Raw genomic sequence first — 25,290 nt, 5'->3', positions numbered from 1 at the left:
CGACATGCGAAGGTTCACAAGGGACAGCGAGTGATGACCGTTGACTAATAGAGAGACTGTTGAAATTGAAGGTGAGCATTTAAAATATGAGGAGCGTTTCAACTACGCTGGAGAGTACAGATTCTGAGATTCAACGTGCGATGCGCCTAATTTCATTATCAGAAAAGAAAACAAAAATGAAAAAGAAAATGGGCGCGCGATTCCTACCTTTATGGTGGTGACCTTTTAAAGTCAGTCCATCAACACAGGACCTCACTATAGCATTTTTCTATTTCGGAATTCGGATAATGGAACAAGATATCCGGGGAATAAGAATTACTAAAAATTGTGTAAAAATTAAAGATCTAGAATATTGATCTGTATTTAAAATTATATGTAGAAACTAATTAATTATAATAACAAATTAAATATGTGAAATATGTAAATAAAAATTAGATTAAATTATGAGTAAAATGATATTTAAATACATAAATATATTAGATACAATATTAAATGCACTACAATTATCATGGTTTTGTCATCAATTATCTAGTTGACTTGTAACATCAACTTAATTAACAACATTAAGTAAATTGTGCATATTAAAAATATATAATAAACAAAGAGTGACTTTTTAATTGCATATAATGCTCTCAAGTTCTCAATTTTTCGATAATGATGGGGAGGGAGTTCCTCATTCCGACGGTGATCGTAACACAAAAAAAGTGAGATTTAAAGAATCTGTGGCTGAAGAAGATATCTCTATGGCGGTAGATACTGAACCACAATAGATTATTTCATGGAAAGACAAACTTCTGGGGAATCATGTTGATGGCCCTGTTTCAGATCGTCTTATGACACCTGAGGGGAATGACAATGATTTTGTCTTACTGGATGGAGACGTTAATACCTCCATCATTGATGGGATCCCTGATATCGAATTTTCAGACAGGATCAAGGAAATCTTTTTCAAAGAAATGGAACTGACGGTTATCGTCAAACTTTTAGGGAGAAACATTGGATACAATGCCCTTTATAATCGTATTCTTTTTCTTTGGAAACCAGTTCATTCTATTCATCTAATGGATATCACTAACGGGTATTTTTTAGTGAAATTTCAGGATACAGGAGATTATAACAAGGCATTGTCTCAGGGCCCATGGACAGTTTATGGCCAGTATCTAACTGTACAACGCTGGTCTAGATATTTTAATCCTTTGCAACCTTACCCGAGTGTAGTCTTGACTTGGATTCGCCTGCCAAATCTACCAGGACACCTGTATAAAAGGAAGATTATCGAGGCTATTGGAGGCCTCATTGGGAAAGTTGTCAAGCTGGATACTCAGACGGATAACCAGATCAGAGGGCGATATGCAAGACTAGCTGTCTACATTAACTTGGACAGACCCCTGATCTCACAAGTTCTAATTGATGGCCTTATTCAACGAGTTGAATATGAAGCTCTTCCGACCGTTTGTTTTGAATGTGGCAAATATGGTCATGTCAAAGAAATGTGTACCTCAGCTGTGTTGAATTAGAACTCCTCTGATGTGGGAAAATCGACGGAGGTTTCTCAAGATGTGCCGATGGTTGGGGAGGGATCCTTTCCGTCTGAGATTTCGAATGGAGGAAATTCCGGTTCAGATGGCAAAGTGAAAGGGCCAGACTTTGGGTCATGGATGGTAGTGGAAAGGAGATCTTCACGGCGAGGAAAGCGTGAGTCTAAAAAAGAAAATCCGGTGACTCATGAAAAGAAAGAAATTGGATCTAGGTTTTTGGTGCTTTTAGGGGAGGATGATTTGGGGGTTGATTCGGCGCTATTGAATGAAGGGTTTTTAGAAAGTGGAAAAAGAGATAATGTGGCTGATAGGATAATGAATAGGAACGTTAGGGGTTTTAATAGGGCTTGTAATTCAGTAGAGAAATCAGACCATAATCTGAACAAGGGGATGGGCCTTTCTACAAGGTCTAGTCCAAGTAGGAATTCGGTCAATAAGGAAAAGGAGCCACTGGGTCAAAATTCTACAACTTATCTTGACAAAAGCTTAGGGAAAAGGCCTGTGGGGCAGAATGGGGTTGTGGAAATTAATGGGGGACCTATCTTTAATTTAGCCAATTCTAACTCATCTGTCTCTGTTTTCGCAGGCCAGCAGAAGGTTAATCCAAAATCAATTTATTTGAATGGTGTTTCAAACCAAGCATCTCTGGAGGTTACCACCCAAGGAACTAACGAAGCTGCAATTTTAGAAAAAATAAAAGCGCACTATAATCCCATTTTTGATGAATCCGAGGGATTTATTGTTCCTATTTTAGACAATAGCCTTGACCCCGGTAAGCACTCTACTGTTAGTTTTAATAATAGAATTTTAACTCAACAGGATAATTTGGATTCAAGGAATATAGAGGGTTTGGTCTCAAACTTAGAGCCGAATTCGAGTGTTCCCAAAGGTTGAAGAGGTGGGGGAAATAATAGGGGGACTCGAAGTTGTCGAAGAACTTATTTTATTTTACGAGGCTGAGGAAACCGCTGTAAATCTTCTGGAAGCTCGTGTGTTCGCTTAGCTGAAACTATGGAGTCTATGGCAGAATTAATTTCATCTCAAATTTTTAATGAGGCTTCGAGTGTTGAGGCTGATGGTACAAGGACCATGCCTGATAACAACCCCGGCCTTGATTGATAAGGTATTTTTCTCTAACCTTTCTAATTTTTTTTTCTAATAAATATATCTATCTTTTCATGGAATTTTCAAGGTTGTGCAAATGTTAAATTCCTCCGCATTTTTCGGGAATATAACACGAAATACAAACCGAATATTATAGCTTGCTTGAACCAAGAGTTAGTGGAACCAAGGCTGACAGTATCATTGCCAAGTAAGGGTTCTAGTATTCTCACCAAGTGGAAGCTATTGGCTACTCAAGGGGCATTTGGATTGGATGGAAGGATTCTATTCATCTTGAAGTGGTTCACAATTTCCCAAAATTCATCCTGTCTCAGGTTTGGTCCTTATCTTTGTCTTTTCCTATTTTCATCGCTTTTGTTTATGGCAGCCCCAATAGACAAAGGCGTCAATTTCTTTGGAGCGAGTTAAGGAAGTCCATTCCTTTGGGCCAAAGCCCTTGGATTGCTGTTGGAGATTTCAACACAATTCTCTCCTCTTCTGAGAAATCCGGAGGTCTATCTAGGGGTAAGAGATGCCCCTATTTCGGTAATTTTGTTGATTCAGCCGAGCTTTATGACTTGGGCTTCAAGGGGCCTCATTTCACCTAGCATAGGGGAGTTTTGTTTGAAAGGCTTGACCGTGCTTTGGATAATAAAGTCTGGCTTTGTAATTTTCCTTACTATATGGTGACACATCTTCCCAAGATTAAGTCAGATCATCTCCCTCTCCTCATTTCTTTGAATCCGACTATTTCTCTTCCGAGGAGAAGGCCTTTTAGGTTTTTGGCTGGTTGGATTGAGCATCCGAATTTTGATAGGTTTTTAAAATAAAAATGGGATTATTCTGGCAATATGACCGAATCTCTTGGAAAGATCACTTTAGATTTGAAGGATTGGAATAGACAGGTTTATGGCAATCTCTTCGCTAGGAAAAAAAGATCTTTTCAAAAGGATTGCTAATATTCAGAAGCTAAGGGATTTCTCGGGATCTTATCATATTGATCAAGTGGATTTGTCTCTCCGACAAGAACTCGAGGATGTTTTGCACCACGAAGAACTTTTTCATACTCGTACTCTGATGAGGAGGAAAAATAATCGTGTTACTGCTATTCGAAACTCTGATGGCAATTGGATTTATGAAACTGAGGATATTGAAGATGAGGCTAACAAGTTTTTTCAAAAACTGTATAGAGATATTCCTGCACCTATGGGAACTTTACCTCAGAGCGGTTTTCCTCAACTTGATCCAGCTGATATCAGTTTTTTAGAAAGGCCAGTGACGAATGAGGAGATTAAGAAGGCTATGTTTGATATGGCTCCATTGAAAGCTCCAAGCAGCGATGGTTTTCATGCGTTGTTTTTCCAGAAGCATAGGACACTTTAGGAGGAGCGGTTTGTGATTGGGTTCGGAAGGTTTTTGACAAAAATCCTATTGATTCTGATTTAAATAATACTTTGATTGTTCTTATTCCAAAGATTCAGAATCCAAAAAATTTTGGTCATTTTCGGCCTATTAGTTTGTGTTCTGTTCTCTATAAGTTAATGATGAAGGTTGTCACGAACCGATTCAAACTTATCTTCCCTAATATCATTGCTCCAGAACAAGTTGGTTTTATTGCTGGAAGGAACATTAATGAGAATATTATTATTGCTCAAGAGATGATACATACCATGAAGAGCCAGAAGAAACGAAAATGGATGGCTATTAAAATCGACTTGGAAAAGGCTTAAGACAGAGTCAGATGGGAATTCATTGAAGTTTCTCTCCGAGCGGTAGGTATCCCTGATTATCTTATTAATGTTATTATGTCTTCTATCTCTAATGTTTTTATGCAGGTCATGTGGAATGGAGTTCCCTTATCTAAATTCAGACCTGTTAGAGGAATCCGGCAAGGGTGCTCCCTCTTCCCTTACCTTTTTGTACTTTGTATGGAGTGGCTTGGTCACTCAATTTAATCTGCTATTTCGGAAGGTAAATGGAACCCTATTCGATTATCTCAAAATGGGCTTGCTATTTCGCACTTATTTTTTGCAGATGACTTGGTTATATTTAGTAAAGCTGATTCAAGACATGGTGAAGTTTTAAAGTCCATCATGGACGATTTCTGTTCGCTGTCTGGACACAAAATTAATGCGAGGAAGACTAATATCTTTTTCTCAAAAGGAGTAGATGAATCTATGGTGAATATGATTAGTAATATATTTGGATTTCAACAGGTTCACAATCTTGGTCATTATCTTGGAGTTCCGCTCTTTCACCAAAGGGTTACAGCAGTACTCTTCAGTTTATAGTGGAGAAAGTTCATAGTAAACTCCAAAATTGGGAAGCCAAAAAGCTCTCTTTAGCGGGGCGTGTTACTTTAGCACAATCTGTCATTCTATCTATACCCAGCTACTTCATGCAAACCATGATGATTCCTAGGAGAATTCACGACGAGATTGAAAGTCTGGTCAAACATTTCATTTGGGGGTCTTTTGAAAGGAAAAGAAAGATGCCTTTGATTGGTTGGGAGTCTATCTGCCAACCAAAAATGTGTGGAGGCTTAGGGCTAAGGAAACTTCGAGATCAGAATCTATCTTTTTTAATGAAACTGGGCTTCAAACTAGTGTCAGACAATGAGGTTTTTTGGGTTCGTGTCTTAAGGTCGAAGTATCAAGTGAAGGATGAGGTACCAGAACGCATTGACAGGCCTAGGTGCTCTTTTTTGTGGAAATCTCTCTCCAAAATATGGTTGTTATTTTATGAGAAATTACTTTAGTCTATTGGAGATGGTCACAAAATCCGTGTTGGATGGATAGTTGGATTCCTAGAATTGGTCCTCTATGTCGTTACATTCCCCCCAACATCAATATGGACCCTAATTGTCTTCTTCATGAAATGATCTCTGAGGATGGCTCGTGGAACCTTAATCTTTTTCGGGTTTGAGTACCAAAAAATGTGATTCAAGCTATTAAGGACATCCCTCCTCCTCACTTTTTAGAAGGTACTGATAGAATTGCGTGGAGTCATATTTCGTCTGGTGATTTTACGGTTAAATCTGTGTATAAAGCCCTTAAAGAAGGAGACTGGAATTTGAGAGATGAGAAATGGAAGATTGTTTGGAAGTATCCTGGTCCTCAACGAGTTCGCATTTTTCTTTGGACGACTGTGCAAGGAAGACTGCTTAGTAATGTTGAAAGATTTAGGAGGGGACTTTCGGATGATCCATCTTGTCATATCTGTGGGCATGATTCGGAGGATGTTTTACATATTCTTCGTGACTGCCCTGCTGCTAAGGATGTTTGGGCTCAGGTTAATCCAGGTAAGTATTTTCCTAATTTTTTCTCCACACTTTCTCAAGATTGGATTCTTCACAATTTGCAGGTTAATGGCTTGATTTATGAAGGGAGAGCTAATTGGGCTTGTCTTTTTGGTCTCTTGAGTTGGCGTATTTGGAAAAATCAAAATTTATACATTTTTAATGGCAAACCTTGGAGTTCAAAGGAAATGGTCCAAGGATCGTATAGCTGGGCTTTGCAGTTCTTCTCTACATCTCAAGTTGATGCATCATTAGGCATCAAGACTACCTCTGAAGCACATTTCTCTGAGGAACGAGTGTATCTTAACACTGATGAAGTAGTTCACCTGGTTTCTGGCTTTGCTGCAGCTGGGGGCGTCGTTCGTGACAAATCAGGGAACTGGATTACTGGTTTCCATAAATTTCTTGGCAAATGCTCAGTTTTTGATGCGGAACTTTGGGGCATTCTGGATGGCCTCAAACTTGTTCAACTAAGAGGTTATGATCAAGTTATTATTCTTTCGGATTGCTTGGAAGTGGTCAAAGCTATTAATGGCTGCTCCATTACAAATTCAAATTCTGCTCTTATCCGTCGCATCCATAATATTTTATCTCATGAAAGCCAGTGGTCTCTACATTATATTCCAAGAGAACATAATCATGGTGCGGACTATTTAGCCAAACAAGCCTTGTTAGGAAAAGAAAATTTGCAAGTCTTTATTCACAGCCTTCTTGATAGGGATAAGTCTATGAGTGTTATACCTACATATTAGTTTGGTTTTGTCTTTCTTGTATCACCAATATATATATATATATATATATATATATATATATATATATATAATAATAATAATAAACATTAAAATCAAGTTTTGGTTAAGTGGTAAATTTAAAGTTTTGCTAATCCAATTTACGCAAATTCAAATTTCACTATTTGCATATTTTTCTTGAGTTTTTAAATGAAAAGACCAAAATAACTTTGAATAATATTATTTATTTTAATTATAAAAGAATATGTTCATAATTTTCTAACTGAGTTCGCCCCAATTAACCCGTGATACCAACTCAGTCAAAGGTTTTATTGATAGTAAGTATAGATTTACAATTGATGGAAATAATAAAATGTACATATTAAAATAAAGGTTTGGTTGAGTGGTAAATTTAAAATTTTATCAATTTAATTGTTGTGGGTTTAAATTTCATCATATGTATATTTTATTGGTTTTAATAAAATAAAAGATTAAAATACCTAAAAAATATAACTTATTTTAATTATAGAAAGATATTTTCATAATTTTCCTAATCAAGTGATGCCCGATGATTTTTACACCAGCTCAATTAAAGACTTAAATAATAATATAGATATATTTATATTTTATCAATATAGTTTTACAAACTGAAACCACATTAATAATTTTATATTAATTTTAAAATGAATAGTGGCGGTGGGAAAGGTAAAGAGAAAAGTAAAATTTGAGGATAAATTAAGATTATTTATAAATTTTAAGGTTAATTTTTAAAATTATAACTAAATCAATATAATATGTAAAATTGAGGATTAAATTTATTTTTATAACAACTAATAATAAAATAAAAATCGAACCAAATTCACCAACGATTTAAATCGATTCTCAGTTTTTCGGTCTTCTTGTTCCCTAATGATGGAGAAAAAGCACAAAGGAAAAAAAAAACCCACTCTATGACGTGATAACGCAACGTGAGACAGGTTAGGCCAAGCTTGTTCTAAGATTCCTCCCATACCAATGGAAATGTTTACTTATAGAAAGGGTAAATTTCCTATTCGGTTATCCAACTTTTAGTGAGCTTTTATTTTGGTCACCTGAAATGAAATTTTTATAATTTTGTCACTTAACTTTTAGGGTGCTTTCCTTTTAGTCATAGAACTATTAAATCTCTAATAGCGGTTAAATGTATACGTCACATATTAAATCTCTAATGGCGGTTAAATGTATACGTCACATAATGTTCATACTTTCATTTTAGTCATCTAATTTTTAGGATGCTTTGATATCTTTTTTTAAAGTATTGGACAAGGTAAAAAAATTAAAAATTAAAGTGAAAAATGGTAGAAACTAAAATAATGATTTAAAAGTTGTCAAATTGTACTTGTTTACTATCTTGCCGAAAGTTTTAATTTTTTCAATATTAAAATTTTAAATTTAAAAATATAACAATTAATTAAATAAGTTATTGAAAATTTTTATCCCTTAATAGTGTCAACCAAGTTATTACTAGTTTCTATTATTTTTCCTTTTAATTCTTTCTTTTTACCCCAAACCTTTAAAAAGAATATTTTTGAGTCATTAAAATGAAACAACCTAAAATTGAATAACCAAAATAAAAATATGAACATAATGTAACATGTACAATTAACTATAATTAATATTTAAAGGTTGAATGACAAGATTGTAAACCCTAAAATTTGGTTACCAACTAAATAGCTTACCCAACGTAGAAGCTCATTGCAAGAGGAAGGAATATTAAAGGAAGCGGTAGGCCCTATCAAAACATTTGCTGTCTGCCTCGCGATGCGGTTTAATTTTATAAATCGCGAGACTCCTCCGCCAGTCAAGATAAAAAAATCGCGCGATCGTTCTCGATTGCGAGTGCGGCACAACCCTTACGTTATCTCCACTTTTGTGCCTCATATACCATCTATAAATAGGCTGCCAAGGTGAAAGAGACAACATTCGGAACTCCCAGGCTGAGGAAAATAAAGAGACATGAAGGAAGGGGGCAGCACCAATCCAGATAACACACAAAAAATGGTATTCTAATATCCATGTCAAGAAAAACCCTTGTACTTATTGCTTTATTTTCTTTTGGTTTTTATTATAAATTAATGTAATTATTATGTGAAATTTGTGGGTACACACACAGGGTCAGGTAGGAAAACGAAAAGGGAAAAAAAGGGTAAGTATGAGGGAATTGAAAGCAGAGATGGCAATGATTTGTGAAGAACAAAACAGGCTGAGAGAAGGGCAAAAAGAAGTCCACCAAAAGTTCTTGAAAATTCAATCCAAGTTCTCCTTACTGCGTGAACAAGGAAACTCTGCTTTGTTTTTCCAGTAGTCTCTATGCATGCTACTCGTCTATTGTTTTCACCTTTACTTTTAAGTTCAGTTTAGAATAATGGATTTGGATCCGGTGATTATATGTTTCACACAGTATAATGCTGTATTTATTTCATATTATGATTTCCATTTGGTTATTATTATATATGATTTCATATTACCCAAATCTACAACATATTTGACATCCAGAAATTAGTATTGTTCAAGAAAATTTATAAATTAAAAATAATCTTGATAAATTTTAAAATTATACATAAACTTTGATTTAATGCTAGATTGTATATATAAACTTTAATTTAATATAATTATACACATGAAACTTTAATTGTGATTCAAATGTATACTTAAAACTTTAATTTTGATTTAATTATACACATTTAAATAAATAAATAAATACATTAATTTATTTTCATATTTGATAAATATAATTATTTATGTACGCAATATATAAACATGAGATAATGTTATATTAATAATTGTGTTAATAATTTACAAAATTGAATCAAATCAAAATTTCATGTATAAAATTGTACAAAATTAAAATTTATGTATACAATTATATATTAAATTATAGTAAAAATTAAAATTCAAAGTGGAGGTGATTGTTTTGACTTAAATTCGAAGTCTTCAATTTTACAAAACTAAAACAAAATTAAAATTTAAAATTCACGCAATTATTTTCTTTCTAAAAGTAACATCCCGAAAGCAAAGTCAATTGCCAAAACTAAGATTCACTCTACCCTTGATATGGAATGAGCTACTCATTCGATCACTTCTTTAAGAAATAGCAAAATGAATGGCATATACATATTCTCCTTAAAGAGATGCTAATCGAGTCATTAGTATAATAACAAAAGATAAGTTCTGATTAACATTAGATCAAGAGTTTCTGGGCATCCCCTCTAATAAAGAAAAATGCTGAGGCAGTGTGCATGTCTTTTGTAGCTTATGTTACAGGATGGTTCACTAACATAAAGCAATGGTTAAAGCTTTCTCATTGACACCTCAAGGACCACCTTTCAAACCCTAATATTTTTATCTCCTTCACCATTTGTAATGTATGGAAAACAAATAGTTCACCCCTTTAAGCAAAATTTGCTTCTGAACAAATAAAAATTCCATTGATCTAAAAGAATTTATAGTTAAATGTTTTGTGAAATTTTAACTGTAAATTTATGCATGGATTCTTAATTCAAATTTTTTTTTTTAATTCCTCTATGTAAGAGATTTTGAGTTTTGTTGGGATATAGATGAAACTAATGTCAAATGTTAATGGGGCCAATTCATATTTAAATTTACAAATTTATATTTACAAATTTATAGTATTTTTAGGAGTAAGAAAACTTGGAGCCAATTAATTTTTAAATTTAGATATTTATAATCTTTACTTAGTATTGTTAAGAGAAAACAAATAGAGGCAACCTACAATCAACGTAGTTTCATCTGTAATGAATTTTAAAACTGTTCCATATTTAAGGAAAGAATTGAACCTTTAGTTATTAAAATAAGAAAGATTATTATTATCTCACTTAATCTTGTAATTAATTTATATTGTTCTTTTAATTGGCAGCTTTTGAAGATTTTTTCAAACTATCTAAGCAATAAAAACATATAGAAGGACTTATATTTTACAAGATAAGTTGGAGTTGGCCAAAGAGTTCCAAAGATTAAAAAGAGTAGAGTAGGCGTATCAGGATAAATGGTCTAAGATAATTCTTTGGGGATATTTTTGAAGTTGAAGATAATACCTATAAACGTGATTGACATGTTGGCCATTTATTCCAATGGAAATGTTGACTTGAATTATTGAGTGAAAAAGTGTCAGAAACGCACATGTTACATTTAGGAACTATTTCGAGTTAGTGCCTATCAATGATTGGAAGAGAGAGCAATATTTATGTAAAGATGAGGCTGCAACTAGTGAACTTTAGAGGTAGGCAGGTTTAAAATTTTTTGTATTATAATTATTATAGTAAATTGTTTCTTTAATCAACACCTTGAATTACGTTAACAATTTTATTCAATAGATTCTACATTTGTTATTACTATTGTTATGCCTATTACAATTATGAATATTACACCAACCCATTAGCCCAAGAAAGTTAATTATGAGAATCTTATTTATAAATAATAACAATGCATCTAAATACTTAATTTTGTCCGAATTTACGATTAAAAATTTATCAGACTTTAAAATTGTTGGATGAGAGCTACTAAACGATTTCGAATTAAAATTAATTTTTATTTCAAAGTCAAGTAAAATTAGCTTGGAAATTAAAATCAAATTTAAACTTTGAGACGAAGACTAAATCAAATTGATTTTACAAGTTTTGTGCTTGAATTGGATTTTGCAATTATATACATTCACCCATTGTAAAATCATGGTGTTATTATAAAAGGAAAAATAATTTTGATTTGATTTTTTCACAATTATATACCACAAACAATGGAAAGAATATTATGATTTCTTTTGGTAAAATAATCAACATAAAAGTGTTCATAAATAAAATGTTAAGAGTACTTTCTTCTTTCAAGACCTCTTTAATTTTTATAGAGGGGGTCCTCAAACATGTGCAAAACTTCATCATTCGAGAGAGTCATTTTCGCTAAAGCATCAACAATCATGTTAGTCTCTCTAGGAACATATCTCAAGGACCACTTTTCTTCATTAGCTAGTATTTGTTGAATCCTTCTTAAAAGAGTGGATTTTGGTCCTTCAGTCTTGCTATCACTGACTTGATCCTTCAAATCGGGTGTGTGATAAATCTAAATATCGGAGAGATGAAAGCTCACTCAAAGATAATAAAATGCTATCATTCAAGTTATTGTAACTTGTGGATGATAGTTTTCCAAAGCCTATAAAAGTGTTCTTTTAAATATATACAAGCAGTTGAGAAGATGGGTGATCGAAAAGTGAGAGAAAATCTGATAGTGGTATTTGTTTACTATATTCCAGACAACATGCAATGGAAAGGATTATGGGCACTGTCGTAACCATTTTTTGAAAAAAACGGGGATCGACTTTGGTTTTGAAAATGGAAACGAAAATTGGGAGTCACCACCAATCTTTTTAGGTGTGATTGGATCACCTTGTAAAAGTGGTTGTTTTTAATAAATGGTTTAATTTATTTAAACAACGATTTTGGTCCACGTAAATCAAGAAAACAGGTTCGGGAGTCGATTACGCACGAGGAAGGATTAGCACCCTCGTAACGCCCAAAAATTGGTACCTAGTTGATTAATTAATGTTTTAGTGTCAAAAATTGAAAGCTTGAAAGACACTGAAATACGATCCTTCTTCGTAAAAACGCTAATTTGAAAATGATCAAATAAATTAAAACAAATGTTAAAGACTTTCTCATCTCGAAGTAATAAAATGTCACGCCCAATAAGTTAGGACACTATATCTCAAACTTCGAGAATGACCTTGCCTTTATTTAAAATTCATATATTCTAAAATTTTTTAAAGATTGTTCGATTATTTAGGATAAACAAGAAAAGTCGAAACCCAGTAAGTTAGGGCACGTTTTCTCGAATTTCATAATACCAAATATTGCCTTTATTTTAAAACAAATTCTTACTTCGAGGTGACAAAGTGTCATACCCAGTAAGTTAGGGCACAACACCTCGTACTTCCAAAAATAAGTATTATTTATTTTTTTAAAAAAAAAACTCGTATAGCGATTTAAAAGAATATTCCATTATTTAAATTAAATGAGAAAAAATCGAAACCCAGTAAGTTAGGGCACAATTTTCTCAAATTGTCTAAATACGAAACTTGTTTTGTTTTAGAAAACACAATTATATGCATCGAGTAAAGGACCAACGTAATCATAATCACATGGTGAAATGAGAAGCAAATCGCAGACATTAACATGCATAATAATAACAAAGGTGATGACATAAACACCATAATAATGACGAGTAACATAAACTTGCGATATATAGATACATGTATGAATAAGCGAATAAATATAATGAAATAATGATAATGAGACCAAAATGAAATAAAATGAAATAAATATGATGATAAATGAAATAATAAAATAAATTGTAGTGTAAATTTAATTCTAAATCGAGGATAAGCAAATAAACATATGAGAAAATAAACAAACTTAAAAAATGATAAAATAATAATAGTGGTATAAATATAAATAAGTATTATATGAAACAAAATAATGATACAAAATAAAAAATTTTCAAAGTTCAAATTACATGAAAGTATAAACGAATACATAATAAAATCAAAGTATTATATAAAAAAACGTAAGTGTATAAAAGAGAAACCATAATAATAATAGTAGTAGTCATAATAAAAGTAAGAATAATACTAAATATAACAATAGTGATATCGGTTAATAAAAATGAAAAAAATAATAGCTATAAAAATAAAAATAAGAACCATGGCAATAAAGAATAATGACAGTAATAATAATAATGAAAATAAGAGTAATATTAATAGTACATTAAAATACAATTGTAAAATAATGACAATAGTAGTTATAATATATGGGTAATACATAATAGAAAGAATACAAAAATATAGTAATAATAATGATGATATAAATAATAATATATATACATAAAAATAAAAGTTAGAAATAAAATAATGGAAGTAGTAATAACAATAGTAATAGTAATAAAGATAACAGCAAGAATAATAATAATAATAATAATAATAATAATAATAATAATAATAATAATAATAATAATATATTTAATTCATTAATTTTATTAAAATATCAAAAAATAAGAAAGAGGACTAAATTAAACCTAGAGTAAAAGTTCGGGGCCAAATCAAAAAAATAAAAATAAGGGGAAGGACCCATTTGGAGTGCGCGAATAACATGGGGGACTAAAAAGGAAATTTTTCCTTTCCCCAAAACTCTGCACTTTAATCGGGACCAAAATGTAAACGAAATAAAATTAAAGGGGCGAATTTAAAAGCATAACAAATTTAATTGAAAAATGATGAAAAAGTGGAGGGGCCAAAAGCGCAAATAACCCCTCCGCTTAAAAAACACGCGAATCTAAAGTCGGACGGCTCGGTTCGGGTCGGTCCAAGAGAAAAACGACATCGTTTTGGGCATTTGAGGCCAGCCCCAAAACGACGTCGTTTTGGGGGCCTATATAAGTCAAATTTTTTGGAAAAAAATCATTTCATCCTTGTTTTAGAAAAAAACTTCAAGCTCTCTCTCCCCTCTTCTTCATCCTCATTTCGCCATGGATCCAGCTCAATTCATGGCCGTCACCCACTGCCACGGCCATCATCACGCCGCCACCAGCGTCTTGTGGCCGAAACTCCGAAAGGTAAATTTTTTTTTTTAAATATGTATATATATGTATTTAGTAAAAGGGAAATAGGTTCTAAAAAAAATAAAATGAAATAACCAAAACGAAGATAATAAACCTTTTATTGAAGCCTTTGAACTCTTCTTTTTTTTTTGCTGCGATTTTATGCCCGTATCTTTATCTTTTTCTTATGTTTAAATCCATTCTTTTTATTGATGAAAAAAAAAGTCCCCTCTATATTGTGTTTTGATGGCTTTTATAGCCTTGTTACACGCTTTATTTTATATTATCTATCTTTTCTCTTCCTTTTGCAGGTGTAAGTGGAGTGGTGGCACAGTGGTAGTGGGGTAGGTGGCCAAGGCAGGTGGCCGACAAGGGTGGTGGAGTAGCTGGCCAAGGTAGGGCGACGGCTAGGGTTCTTCTTTTCTTTGCTGAAAATTGTTTAGGTTTGGGCTAGGGTTTTTTTTTTGGGGGCTAAATTGGGTTTGGTTAGGGTTGGTTTAAGTTGGGCCAAAATTTGGCCTCAATAATTTGCCCTCTTTGCTCATTGTCGTGTAACAGAATAGAGCAAAGACTTTAAAAGGGCCAATTTTGGTCGGTCTCATGAGTCTTAACTTTTCGTGCTTCTCTTCTTGGCTAGTCTCATTGCGATCATCGTGGCTTGTCACTTTACTTTGCTCTATTGCGCTTCAGAGAAATAAGATTTGCTATCTTGATCATTGCGACTTCAAGAAGATAAGACATGTGACTCCAATCTACTCCGCTGAAACTTCGAGGAGATCTGCTGTGGCTTCGAGCCGCTCCAACGCCATTTCAGGAATATAAAATCTATAATTTTCAGCCTGTTACCCTATTACTTTGGGGTTTAAGGCCCATCACCTTCGATTTATTTCCCTACTGCTTAGGGGTTTAAGGTTCATTGCCTTCGATCTATTCCACCTGTTACCCTACTGCTTAGGGGTTTAAGGTCCATCGCTTTTGATCTGTTTCCCTACTGCTTAGGGGTTAAGATCTGTAAATCCAACCTGTTACCCTACTGTTTAGGGGGTTAAGATCTGTAAATCCAACCTATTACCTTACTGCTTAAGGGTTTAAGGTTCACCGCCTTCGATCTATTTCCCTACTGCTTAGGGGGTTAAGATATGTAAATTTAGCCTGCTCCACTACGACTTCAAGGAGATGAGACTTGTAACTTCAGTCTGCTCCACTGCACTTCAGGGAGATAAGGCTAGTAACTTCAATCTGCTTCGCTGAGGCTTCAAGAAGACAGGATTTGCTGGATTTGATCTGTTCCACTGCAACTTCAGGGAGACGAGATTTGTAAATTTCAGCCTATTACCCTACTGCTTAAGGGGTTAGGTCTGGTGAATTCACTGATTCTAGGAACATGACCTGTAGAATCAGTTCTATGTATTTATGCTTATGCCAACAAATTAGGATGCTATGATCAAAATAAATCAAATGCGCCTAATCAGATGCGTTATGAATGATCTATGAATGTATAGGTGCAACATGTTGTGAGCAAAAAACCTTTTTAATGTTTAGGTTGCCATTGCTCTTTGCTCATCAAGGTTCTTTCACTGAAATGGTAACCTGTCTTCTTGTTCAGCTCAAATTTTGAACAGAAAACCCGAAGAGGTAGTCTCAATTTAAACTCTTTCTTCTCATATGCTTCTAATCTTTGAGTTTGGTTAGTTCTAAATAATTGTCCTGTTTTAGGTTCCTGTACTATTTAGAAACTTTCAGAGTAATAAGCAGAACTCTTTTTGTGAAAATGGTTTTTAGTCCATTAATCATCATTTCAATGTAAAATGCTTGAAAAAGATTATAGTAATGATGGAATTTGAAATTTATCAGAAACAAAATTTGAAGGGAATAGATTCATCACGGACAACAAACATTGCTGGAATAAAAAATAAATAAGAAGGGAATAGGTGCCCCAAATATCGCAACGTGAGCTTCTCTGTACTGGCTTCTTGAGGACTCCTTTTTGCCCAATATGTGTTTAGGGGATCTAGAGTACTCTTGTAGATGCCCCAAAATGTAACATCTCTCCTCTTTGTTAATTTTAGATATCATAAGACCATCGCATGCCCCTCCTTTGATTAAAATTTGAATCGCCCTTTACGGGTTTTCAATTTAAAATCCCTTTGGTCTCAAGGTGCTTTTTGCGAGTTTTCACCCTAGCCTCTCCCCCTTTTTTTATTTTTTTTTAGGCGAAGTATTTCTTAACCGAGTCCAAATTTAAGGGATTGGGTAAGGTCTTGCCATCCATTTCAACCAATATCAATGCTCCTCCAGAAAAGGCTTTCTTTACCACATAAGGTCCTTCCCAATTAGGCATCCATTTTCTTCTAAAATCTTTTTGTATGGGCAGGATCTTTTTCAATACTAGGTCTCCCTCGTGGAATTCTCTGGGACGAACCTTTTTGTTGTAAGCTCGCATCATTCGCTTTTGGTACATCTGACCATGATGGATAGCCCTTAGCCTCTTTTCTTCAATCGAATTCAACTGATCATATCGGGACTGGATCAATTCTGCTTCATCTATCTTTACTTCTGACAAAACTCTCAGGGAAGGAATCTTGACCTCGATAGGTAAAACCGCCTCCATTCCATAGACTAATGAGAAAGGCGTTGCCCCGGTAGAAGTCCTGATAGACGTTCGATAAGCATAGAGGGCGAATGGTAACTTCTCATGCCAGTCTTTATAAGTTTCAGTCATTTTCCCACGATCTTTTAATGTTTTTATTAGTCGCCTCAATCGCTTTGTTCATTTTTGGCGTACGGTGACGAGTTGTGGTGTCTGATCTTGAAATGACTGCAGACTTTCGCTATCATGCTATTGTTCAAATTCAATGCGTTGTCAGATATGATCCTTTCTGGCATTCCATATCGACAAATAATTTCCTTTTTTAGGAACTTGCTAACTGTCGATTTTGTAACATTGGCATATGAAGCGGCTTCCACCCACTTGGTGAAATAATCGATGACCACAAAGATGAAACGATGTCTATTTGAAGCTTTTGGTGAAATTGGCCCAATCACATCCATGCCCCACATCGAGAAATGCCATGGCGAAGTCATGACATGCAGAGGTGAGGGAGGTACATTAATCTTGTCTCCATAGATTTGACACTTATGACATCTTTTGGCGTAGTTAATACAGTCTCCTTCCATGGTGGACCAATAATATCCAAACCTCATAATTTGCCTAGCCATTGTAAACCCATTAGCATGTGTCCCACAGACGCCCTCATGGACTTCCTTTAAGATTTTCTTAGCCTCTATAGCATCTACATATCTCAACAGTATTTGATCCTTCCTTCTTTTGTATAGGATCTCCGCATCTAAGACATAGTCATGGGTTAGTCTTCTCAACGTTCTTTTGTCATTCTCGATAGCTTGATCGGGGTATTCACGATTCTTCACATATCGTAGGATATCATGGTACCAAGGGCGATCATCAATTTCTCCTTCTTCTTCGAGGTTGTAACAATGAGCCGGAGCTTCATAAATGCTCATTTAGATTGGTTTCACATCCTCTGGTTGGTTCAACTTGATCATAGAAGCTAAAGTTGCTAGGGCGTCAGCCATCTGATTTTCTTCTCGTGGGAGGTAGTAGAAGACAATATCATCAAACTCTTTAATTAATTCAAGGATCAACCTCCGATAATTGATCAATTTGGGATCTCTTGTCTTCCATTCACCTTTGAGTTGATAAATTACTAGGGCAGAATCTATATATACCTCTAACACCTTGATTTTACGTTCTATGGCTGCACGTATTCCCATGATACATACTTCGTATTCTGTCATGTTGTTCGTGCAGTCAAAATCCAATTTACTAGTGAAGGGATAATGATCTCCGTTCGGGGATACCAGGACTGCTCCGATTCCATTGCCCACGGCATTTGATGCTCCGTCAAAGTTTAGCTTCCAAGGATGACCTTCTTGAGAGTTTTCTTCAGTGGTTGCTATGTATATTAGATCTTCATTTGGGAAGTCAAAGTTTAGAGGCTCGTAGTCCTCTAGGGCTCTGCTGGCTAGGAAATCTACTATCGCACTCCCCTTTATGGCCTTCTAGTTCACATAGACTATATCAAATTCAGAAAGTAGAATTTGCCATCGGGCCATCCTCCCGTTCAAAGCAGTCGACTCCATCAAGTACTTCAAAGGGTCCATTTTAGAGATTAGCCAAGTTATGTGATACAACATGTATTGTCTCAGTCTTCGGGTTGTCCAGATTAAGGCACAACACAACCTTTCAATGAACGAGTATCTCGTCTCGCACTCAGTGAACTTTTTACTGAGGTAATATATCGTCATTTCTTTCCTTCCCGATTCATCGTGTTGGCCAAGCACGCATCCCATAGAATTTTCAAATACCGTCAAATACAGTATCAGTGGTTTATCTGGACTAGGTGGTGTCAACACTGGGGCATTAGACAAACATTGCTTAACCTTGTCAAAGGTCTTCTGGCATTCTTCGTTCCAAATGCCAGGGTCGTGTTTCTTAAGGAGACGGAATATGGGGTCACATTTCTCGGTTAGTTGTGAAATAAACCGAGCGATGTAATTTAATCTTCCTAGGAATCCCCAAACTTCCTTTTGAGTACGCGGCGGAGGTAACTCTTGTATGGCTTTGACTTTATCTGGGTCAATCTCAATTCACCAAGTAGTTTTCCAGACCTGGCCCCGAAGGTACACTTTGCTGGATTGAGTTTCAGCTGGAATTTTCTCAACCTAAAAAATAATTTCCTCAAGACTTGTACATGCTCTTCTTCAGTTCGAGATTTGGAAATCATGTCGTCGACATAGACTTCAATTTCTTTATGCATCATATCATGGAATAGGGTTACCATGGCTCTCTGATATGTTGCTCCCGCATTTTTCAATCCGAACGGCATCACCTTATAGCAAAAGGTTCCCCACATAGTCACTAATGTGGTTTTATTCATGTCTTCAGGATGCATCTTGATCTGATTATACCCCGAGAAACCATCCATGAAGGAGAAGAGTGAGTAGCCTACCGTGTTATCCACTAAAGTGTCAATATGAGGCAACGGGAAATTATCTTTCGGGCTGGCTTTGTTTAAGTCTCTGTAGTCTACACACATCCATACCTTTTCATCTTTTTTAGGGACAGGGACAATGTTGGCTACCCATTCCGAGTACTTAACTACTTGTAAGAAGCCTGTTTCAAATTGTTTCTTGACCTCCTCTTTTATTTTCAACAAAACATCGGGCCGCATCCTTCGAAGCTTTTGCTGAACTGGCTTGCATTTTTCTTTGATGGGGAGCCTGTGTACCACAATGTTAGTACTTAGCCCAGGCATATCTTGATATGACCATGTGAAGACATCCTTGAACTCTTGGAGTAACTCAATGAGGTCCCACTTTGTCTCTGTGGTAATGCAAGCTCCGATCTTTACTTCTTTCCTTTCCAGTTCATCTCCCAAGTTCACGATTTCTACGGTCTCTTTGTGGGGTAGAATCTGTTTCTCCTCGTGTTCTACCATCTTTAACAAATCAGGGGATAAGTTACAGTCTCCGTCATCCTCAAAGTCCTGAGATCCTTCTAGACACATATCCCGCTCAAAAGGAGACTCTGAATGAGTAGCAACGTCGCTCACATCATTGATATCTGGAGACCTGTTGTAGGTGTGAAGGAAGATACAAAAAATAAGAGAATCTAAGAACAAATATATGTATGGTATGATCATGAATGAAAGAATAAATGAATATTTGTATGGAATAAGTCAAAAGGATGCATTTTATTGAAATAACGATTTCGAACATAAGCCTATTTCACAAGAGGACACTTGTTACTCCTAGGCCTAGAGCAATAAGTGTGTTTTGGACATTACTCTGAGTTAGTTCTAAAGACTACAGAAATCTCTTCCACAGTCCAATTATTCAGAACGTTTCCCGGCTCATAGGGGCGAATGCCCGACAAATTTTTTACCCCAGTTCCTTCTTCATATGTGGCGTTGATGTCCAAACTCTCCATCATTCTTTCCAAGATTTCCTTTCCCGACGTCTTCCGCTCGGAGTGAATGACCCCTCCAGACACAAAAGTCTTCGATATATGGGGGAAGATCATTGGTTCCCATTCGATTTCTCCCCCGCTCAATCGCACTCTCCTTCTTTCTTGCTTCTTCTCAAGTTCCTTCTTTCTTTGTTTCATGTCTGGCTTAAACCCTAACCCAAAACGGTCTTGTTTGTCTTTCATCATTGGTACATTAATCCTTCCTTGGAGGTATCTCCCGAGTCCTCTTCCCGGTAGAGCCCCTTTTCCAATAGTTAGTCGTAGTCCCATTCTTGTAGTCTTAGATAACCTCGGTATTGGAATCTTATTTCTTTCGGTGATAAATGTCACGTTCACAAACTCCAAAGATCAAAAAGAGCACTTGATTGCTTCATCATTTGCCTCGAGATATGGGGCGTCACTGGTTATTGTCGCGATGATATCCTCTTCAGCATTGATCGTTACTAACTGACCTTCAGTCACTAATTTCAACTTTTGGTACAGTGATGAAGGGACTACCCCTGCCGAGTGTATCCATGATCTCCCCAATAGGCAATTATACGAAGGCTTAATGTTAATGACCAAGAAATCTACCTCATACGTGCTCGGTCCTATTAAGAGGGGTACTTCAATTCTCCCCATTACCTTTCTTTCTGTGCCATCAAATGCTCTTACTACACTTTGGCATGTCTTCATATGGGAACTATCCACTGGCAACCTACTCAGCGTAGATAGGGGTAGGACATTCAGCGCAGACCCATTGTCGATCAATACCCCCGGTAATGTGTACCCTTTACAGCGAGCCGTGATATGCAAAGCTTTAGTTAGTCCTCGGCCCCCTGGCGGTACCTCATCGTCATTGAAGAATATGAAGTTGTCAGCACTTATATTGTTGACTAAACGGTCCAGTTTGTTTACAGAGATATCATTAGCAACATAAGTTTCATTCAGCACCTTCATCAATGCGCTGCGATAGGTTTCAGAGCTTGAAAGTAAGGCCGATCTGATATATGCTACGGCTATTTGTGCAACTGTTCTACGACACTATATTCGTTGTGCTTTAGAAATTTTAAGAATTCCTTGGCTTCTTTGTCAGTCACTGATTCATTAACAGTTGGTTCAGGCCCCGTCGGCTTCTCTTTCTTTTGCTCAATTGCTAATGATTTTTCTTTAACCTGTTCAACTTTTGTACTTAGGGTATAACGTCTTCCGCTGCGCGTATAAAAACCCTCGTCTTGAACTTCCTCTGATGCATTAATCGGGGTCTCCTCTCCCGGGAATGTCACATTGCAGCTATAGTTCCACGGTACCCTTTTGCTATCCTTGTAAAGGAAAGCAACGGGCTTATGGATCACGACCTTTAGCGCAACTTGTGCCCCGGCTTTATTCATTCTCGGACGTGATATGATAACTACTGGGTGGTTGGCTTTGTAAACACCCTTCATCGATCCTTCTTCGGAGGTACACACATCTGTTTCTCCCGGGCTCCCGACATATTTGGGGTATGGAGGTTGCATTGGCTTCAGATAGAAGGGAGACACGACATGTGCATCAAATAAACTCTGGTATAACTCCTTGTACGTCATTGGAATGGGCGTAAATTGAAGTTTCTCCCTATTTTGTTTTGTGTTGGGCTCTGGTCTGAGTGGGCCCTGCTGTCCAGTAGTTGTCGACCTTGGTTGGCTTACGGTGATCGATTTCGAATATGAGCTCACATTATTCACCTCGTGCTCTTTCTTTCTCTACACGACCTCTTAGCGTTTTCCCAACCTCTATTTTCCCACATCTTATGGCATTTTCTATCATTTCTCCAGACATTACTATGTCCGAAAAACTCTTGGCTACGCTACCCAGCATGTGGTTAATAAAAGGTGCCTTCAGGGTATTGATGAAGAGCAGAGTAGTTTCCTTTTCCAACAGAGGGGGTTGGACCTGTGTGTCCACTTCTCTCCATCGCCATGCGTCTTGCCTAAAGCTCTCATTATGCTTTTTCCATATTCGTAAAGTGATTCTATCAGGGCTATGTCCGCCACATGACCGTCTTCTTTGCATGAAGGCTTGTGCTAAATCTTTCCATGAACTGATCTGGTAGCGACTCGGTTGGTTGTACCGCCTAGAAGCATTTCAACCAGACTTTCTTGGAAGCAATGAATTAATAGTTGGTCATTGTTGACATGGCCTGCCATTCGTCTGTAGAACATAGTGATGTGAGCTTCGGGACAGCTAGTCCCGTTTTATTTCTCAAATTCCGGAGTTTTGAACTTGGGAAGGAGTACCAGGTCCGGAACCAAACTTAATTCCTTAGCATCGATTCCACCATGATAGTCGGTGCTTTCCATTTCTTTAAATTTTTCTTCCAACCATCTACACCTTTCTTCAAGCTCTCTCGGGAGTTCTACCCTTGTCTTTTCTGCTTCTGTTACTTCATCAAGATTGAGGATCACAGGGTTGGTTGGGTTGTCCCCCGGATTAGAGCCCGAGCCGGCCTGATAATTCATCGGTGCTGAAACACCGGCCTGAAATGGTTGGGGCCTAATTGTGACCGATAACCTTCTTGGGTACATGTCAGGTTGTGTCTGAACGTTCGCTAGGGCAAAACCCGGAGGGTAGGTAGGATCTTCATTATCTTCTCCCGCATTGATCAAAGGGCTTTTCTCTTTTTCTAATCCGCCAGCCAATAGACGAGTTAATTGGTCCATCATGCTTTTCTAGGACTCCAACATATGGTCCCTCATATCTTGCTGGATTTTGGCAAGCTATTCTTGCATACGTGTTTGTAATTGATCTTGCATCTCTTTTTGCATTTGTTCCAATCTCTCTAACCTTTGATCCATTGCTCTTGTTTTTCCTCTTGTACCGTAATGATGTTCCAGGGTAACTACCATGATTTTTAGGGTTTTTTGTGAGTTTTAGTGCGTGTGATGCAATGCCGATGCATGAATGCAATGAATGCAATGAATGCAAAAAAGCGTTGATTCCAATTCGATTTCATTAGAGTAACTTTTCTAGAAAACAAGTTTCTTTACATAAAATATATTACATATAAGGCTTGGCCCTGATACTTAAGGCCTTGACCTCCCTAAGAAGCCAAGCTAGCTTTCGGCCTCGATCCGATTCTGACTCGTATTTTAAACTCAGTACATCGGCTTGTACTGCTAATGTTTGCAAGTGGTCAGCCACTTCTCGCACTTGAGTCAAAGCTTCGCCCATGACATAGTCCCTGCTCCTGACTTGGTCTTGAGATTGATGAAGTTGCTCCTTCCATCGCTCGTTATTTACCTCGAGAAGTTCTATCTGAAGTTCACGATTTTGCAACACTATTTTAAGTTCTTCTATATTCTCTTTTAATTCTTCGATTCTATTCTGACTAGCTTTCAACTCGATTGCAGAGTTACGCGAGTGATACTGATACAATGGCCTCTCTAACTCTGATACTCGGGTCTTTAACCCTTCTTTCTCATTCTGGCTTTCTACCAAACTTCTTTTTAGAGCACCTTCTCGAGCTTAAGCATCGCGAAATTTTTCTTCCCACTGGTTGGCTTTGCTTTGTTCTTCTTTAACTTCATGTCGCCACTGTTCGGATGTTTTTCCTAACCCAGCAGTTCTCATTGATCTGTGCAGCTTCTTATAGTCCATTTTCAAATTGTCCAAGTCCTCTTCAGCCTTGTTTTTCCTTTTTCTGAGTTTTTTAGCTTCTAGTTTCTGGACATCGACATCTAACCTTAACTGCATCTTTTCTTCTTCCAACTGCTCGATCCTTTTTTCTAGCTCCAGACTCTTTCTCTCAAAATCTTGCCTGATGATTTCTAGCTCAGAGGGGATTACTTTCAAGTGCTCTTCTATCGACTGAGGATTCCCTTGATCTGATGTAGGGATGTTGTCGTTAAGTCTCTGATTCCACCATCGGTCGTATTCAGGAGTAGTCATGGGATTGGCAGCAATTTTTTTCATTCTACGAGTCTGGTTCCAAGCATGTGATATCTCGCGAACTTTCTTTTTGTAATTATTCCCTGTGAACATGAACTCGCACTAGGCTAACCCATATGTTGGTGGTGTAAATTGTCTGGATCTATACTGTCGCAATGCAAGTAGAGGAGCATACCCGACAGCTCCCCATATTCCTAACAAGGGAACCCAATCGAAGTCTCCGCATCGATATAATATTTCATCAGGAACCATCCACGGGGCTCTCATTTCAACATCTTCTTCTTGCAAATTTTGGAGAATCGTCATCCAATTTTCTTCTGTAACATCATCTCGCCTCGGTGTAGCCACTAACTCTTTCAGCGGAGAGTAATTTTCAGAGAAGATACGATACGTGACCTTTTTCACTTTCCAAAAATGGCTGTGGAACCAAGATAACAAGAGCTGTGCGCATCCAATAAATCTCCCTTCACCCGCTCTTCTACAAGCATTCAATGATATGAAAGTTTCAGCCAAGATTGCGGGTATAGGTGTGGTTCCTTTACCAAGCCTGTCAAAAATTCGGCAACAGCCTCGTCTACATGCCCCAAAGCTTTGGGGAAAATGATCAGTCCATAAATGCTCAATGGGAAGACATCTACCCTTTTCTTCACATCGGGGTGCGCTAAGATTAGATCCCTCAGGTTCCTCCAAGGAATGCATTTACCATCTTCTTTTTGTTTGATCCGAGTTGTCAGCCACTGTTCGCTCATCCCTGTGATGTTCATCAGCTTTTTTGAAAATGTTGGGACGTTAGCAGGTCTGGCATAAATTCTGTTAACCTGAATCTTTGGGCAATAGAGCAAGGTCGTATATTCTTCTATAGTAGGTACCAAATCTACTTTCCCAAAAGTGAAGCAACTGTAAGCAGAATTCTAATATTGGGCAAGGGCTCGAAACAGGTGTTCATCTACCTTGACATCGAGCAGATAAGGTAAATCACCGTAATGACAATAGAATAGCTGTTTGACCTCGTCATCCCACTGGCCCCAT

General features: G+C 36.6%; 1 protein-coding gene and 1 long non-coding RNA gene across 2 annotated transcripts; both read left to right on the top strand.

The window, feature by feature from the left end:
• Nucleotides 1-657: 657 nt before the first annotated feature.
• Nucleotides 658-1,517, top strand: LOC108462107 (uncharacterized). The gene is made up of 2 exons (XM_017762101.1): nt 658-684; nt 771-1,517. Exons 1-2 carry the CDS (start codon nt 658-660, stop codon nt 1,515-1,517), a joined length of 774 nt encoding a protein of 257 aa, XP_017617590.1.
• A 6,807-nt stretch (nt 1,518-8,324) lies between these two features.
• On the top strand, nt 8,325-9,177 carry LOC108463402 (uncharacterized). The gene is made up of 2 exons (XR_001868062.2): nt 8,325-8,705; nt 8,818-9,177. It is a non-coding gene; the product is annotated as an uncharacterized LOC108463402 (long non-coding RNA).
• The last annotated feature ends 16,113 nt before the right edge of the window (nt 9,178-25,290 follow it).

This window comes from Gossypium arboreum, chromosome 13, assembly GCF_025698485.1.
Source record: "Gossypium arboreum isolate Shixiya-1 chromosome 13, ASM2569848v2, whole genome shotgun sequence".
In the NCBI taxonomy this organism is placed as follows: domain Eukaryota; kingdom Viridiplantae; phylum Streptophyta; class Magnoliopsida; order Malvales; family Malvaceae; genus Gossypium; species Gossypium arboreum.
Note: the sequence above shows the minus strand (reverse complement) of the source record. Positions and strands in the feature narration are given on the sequence as shown.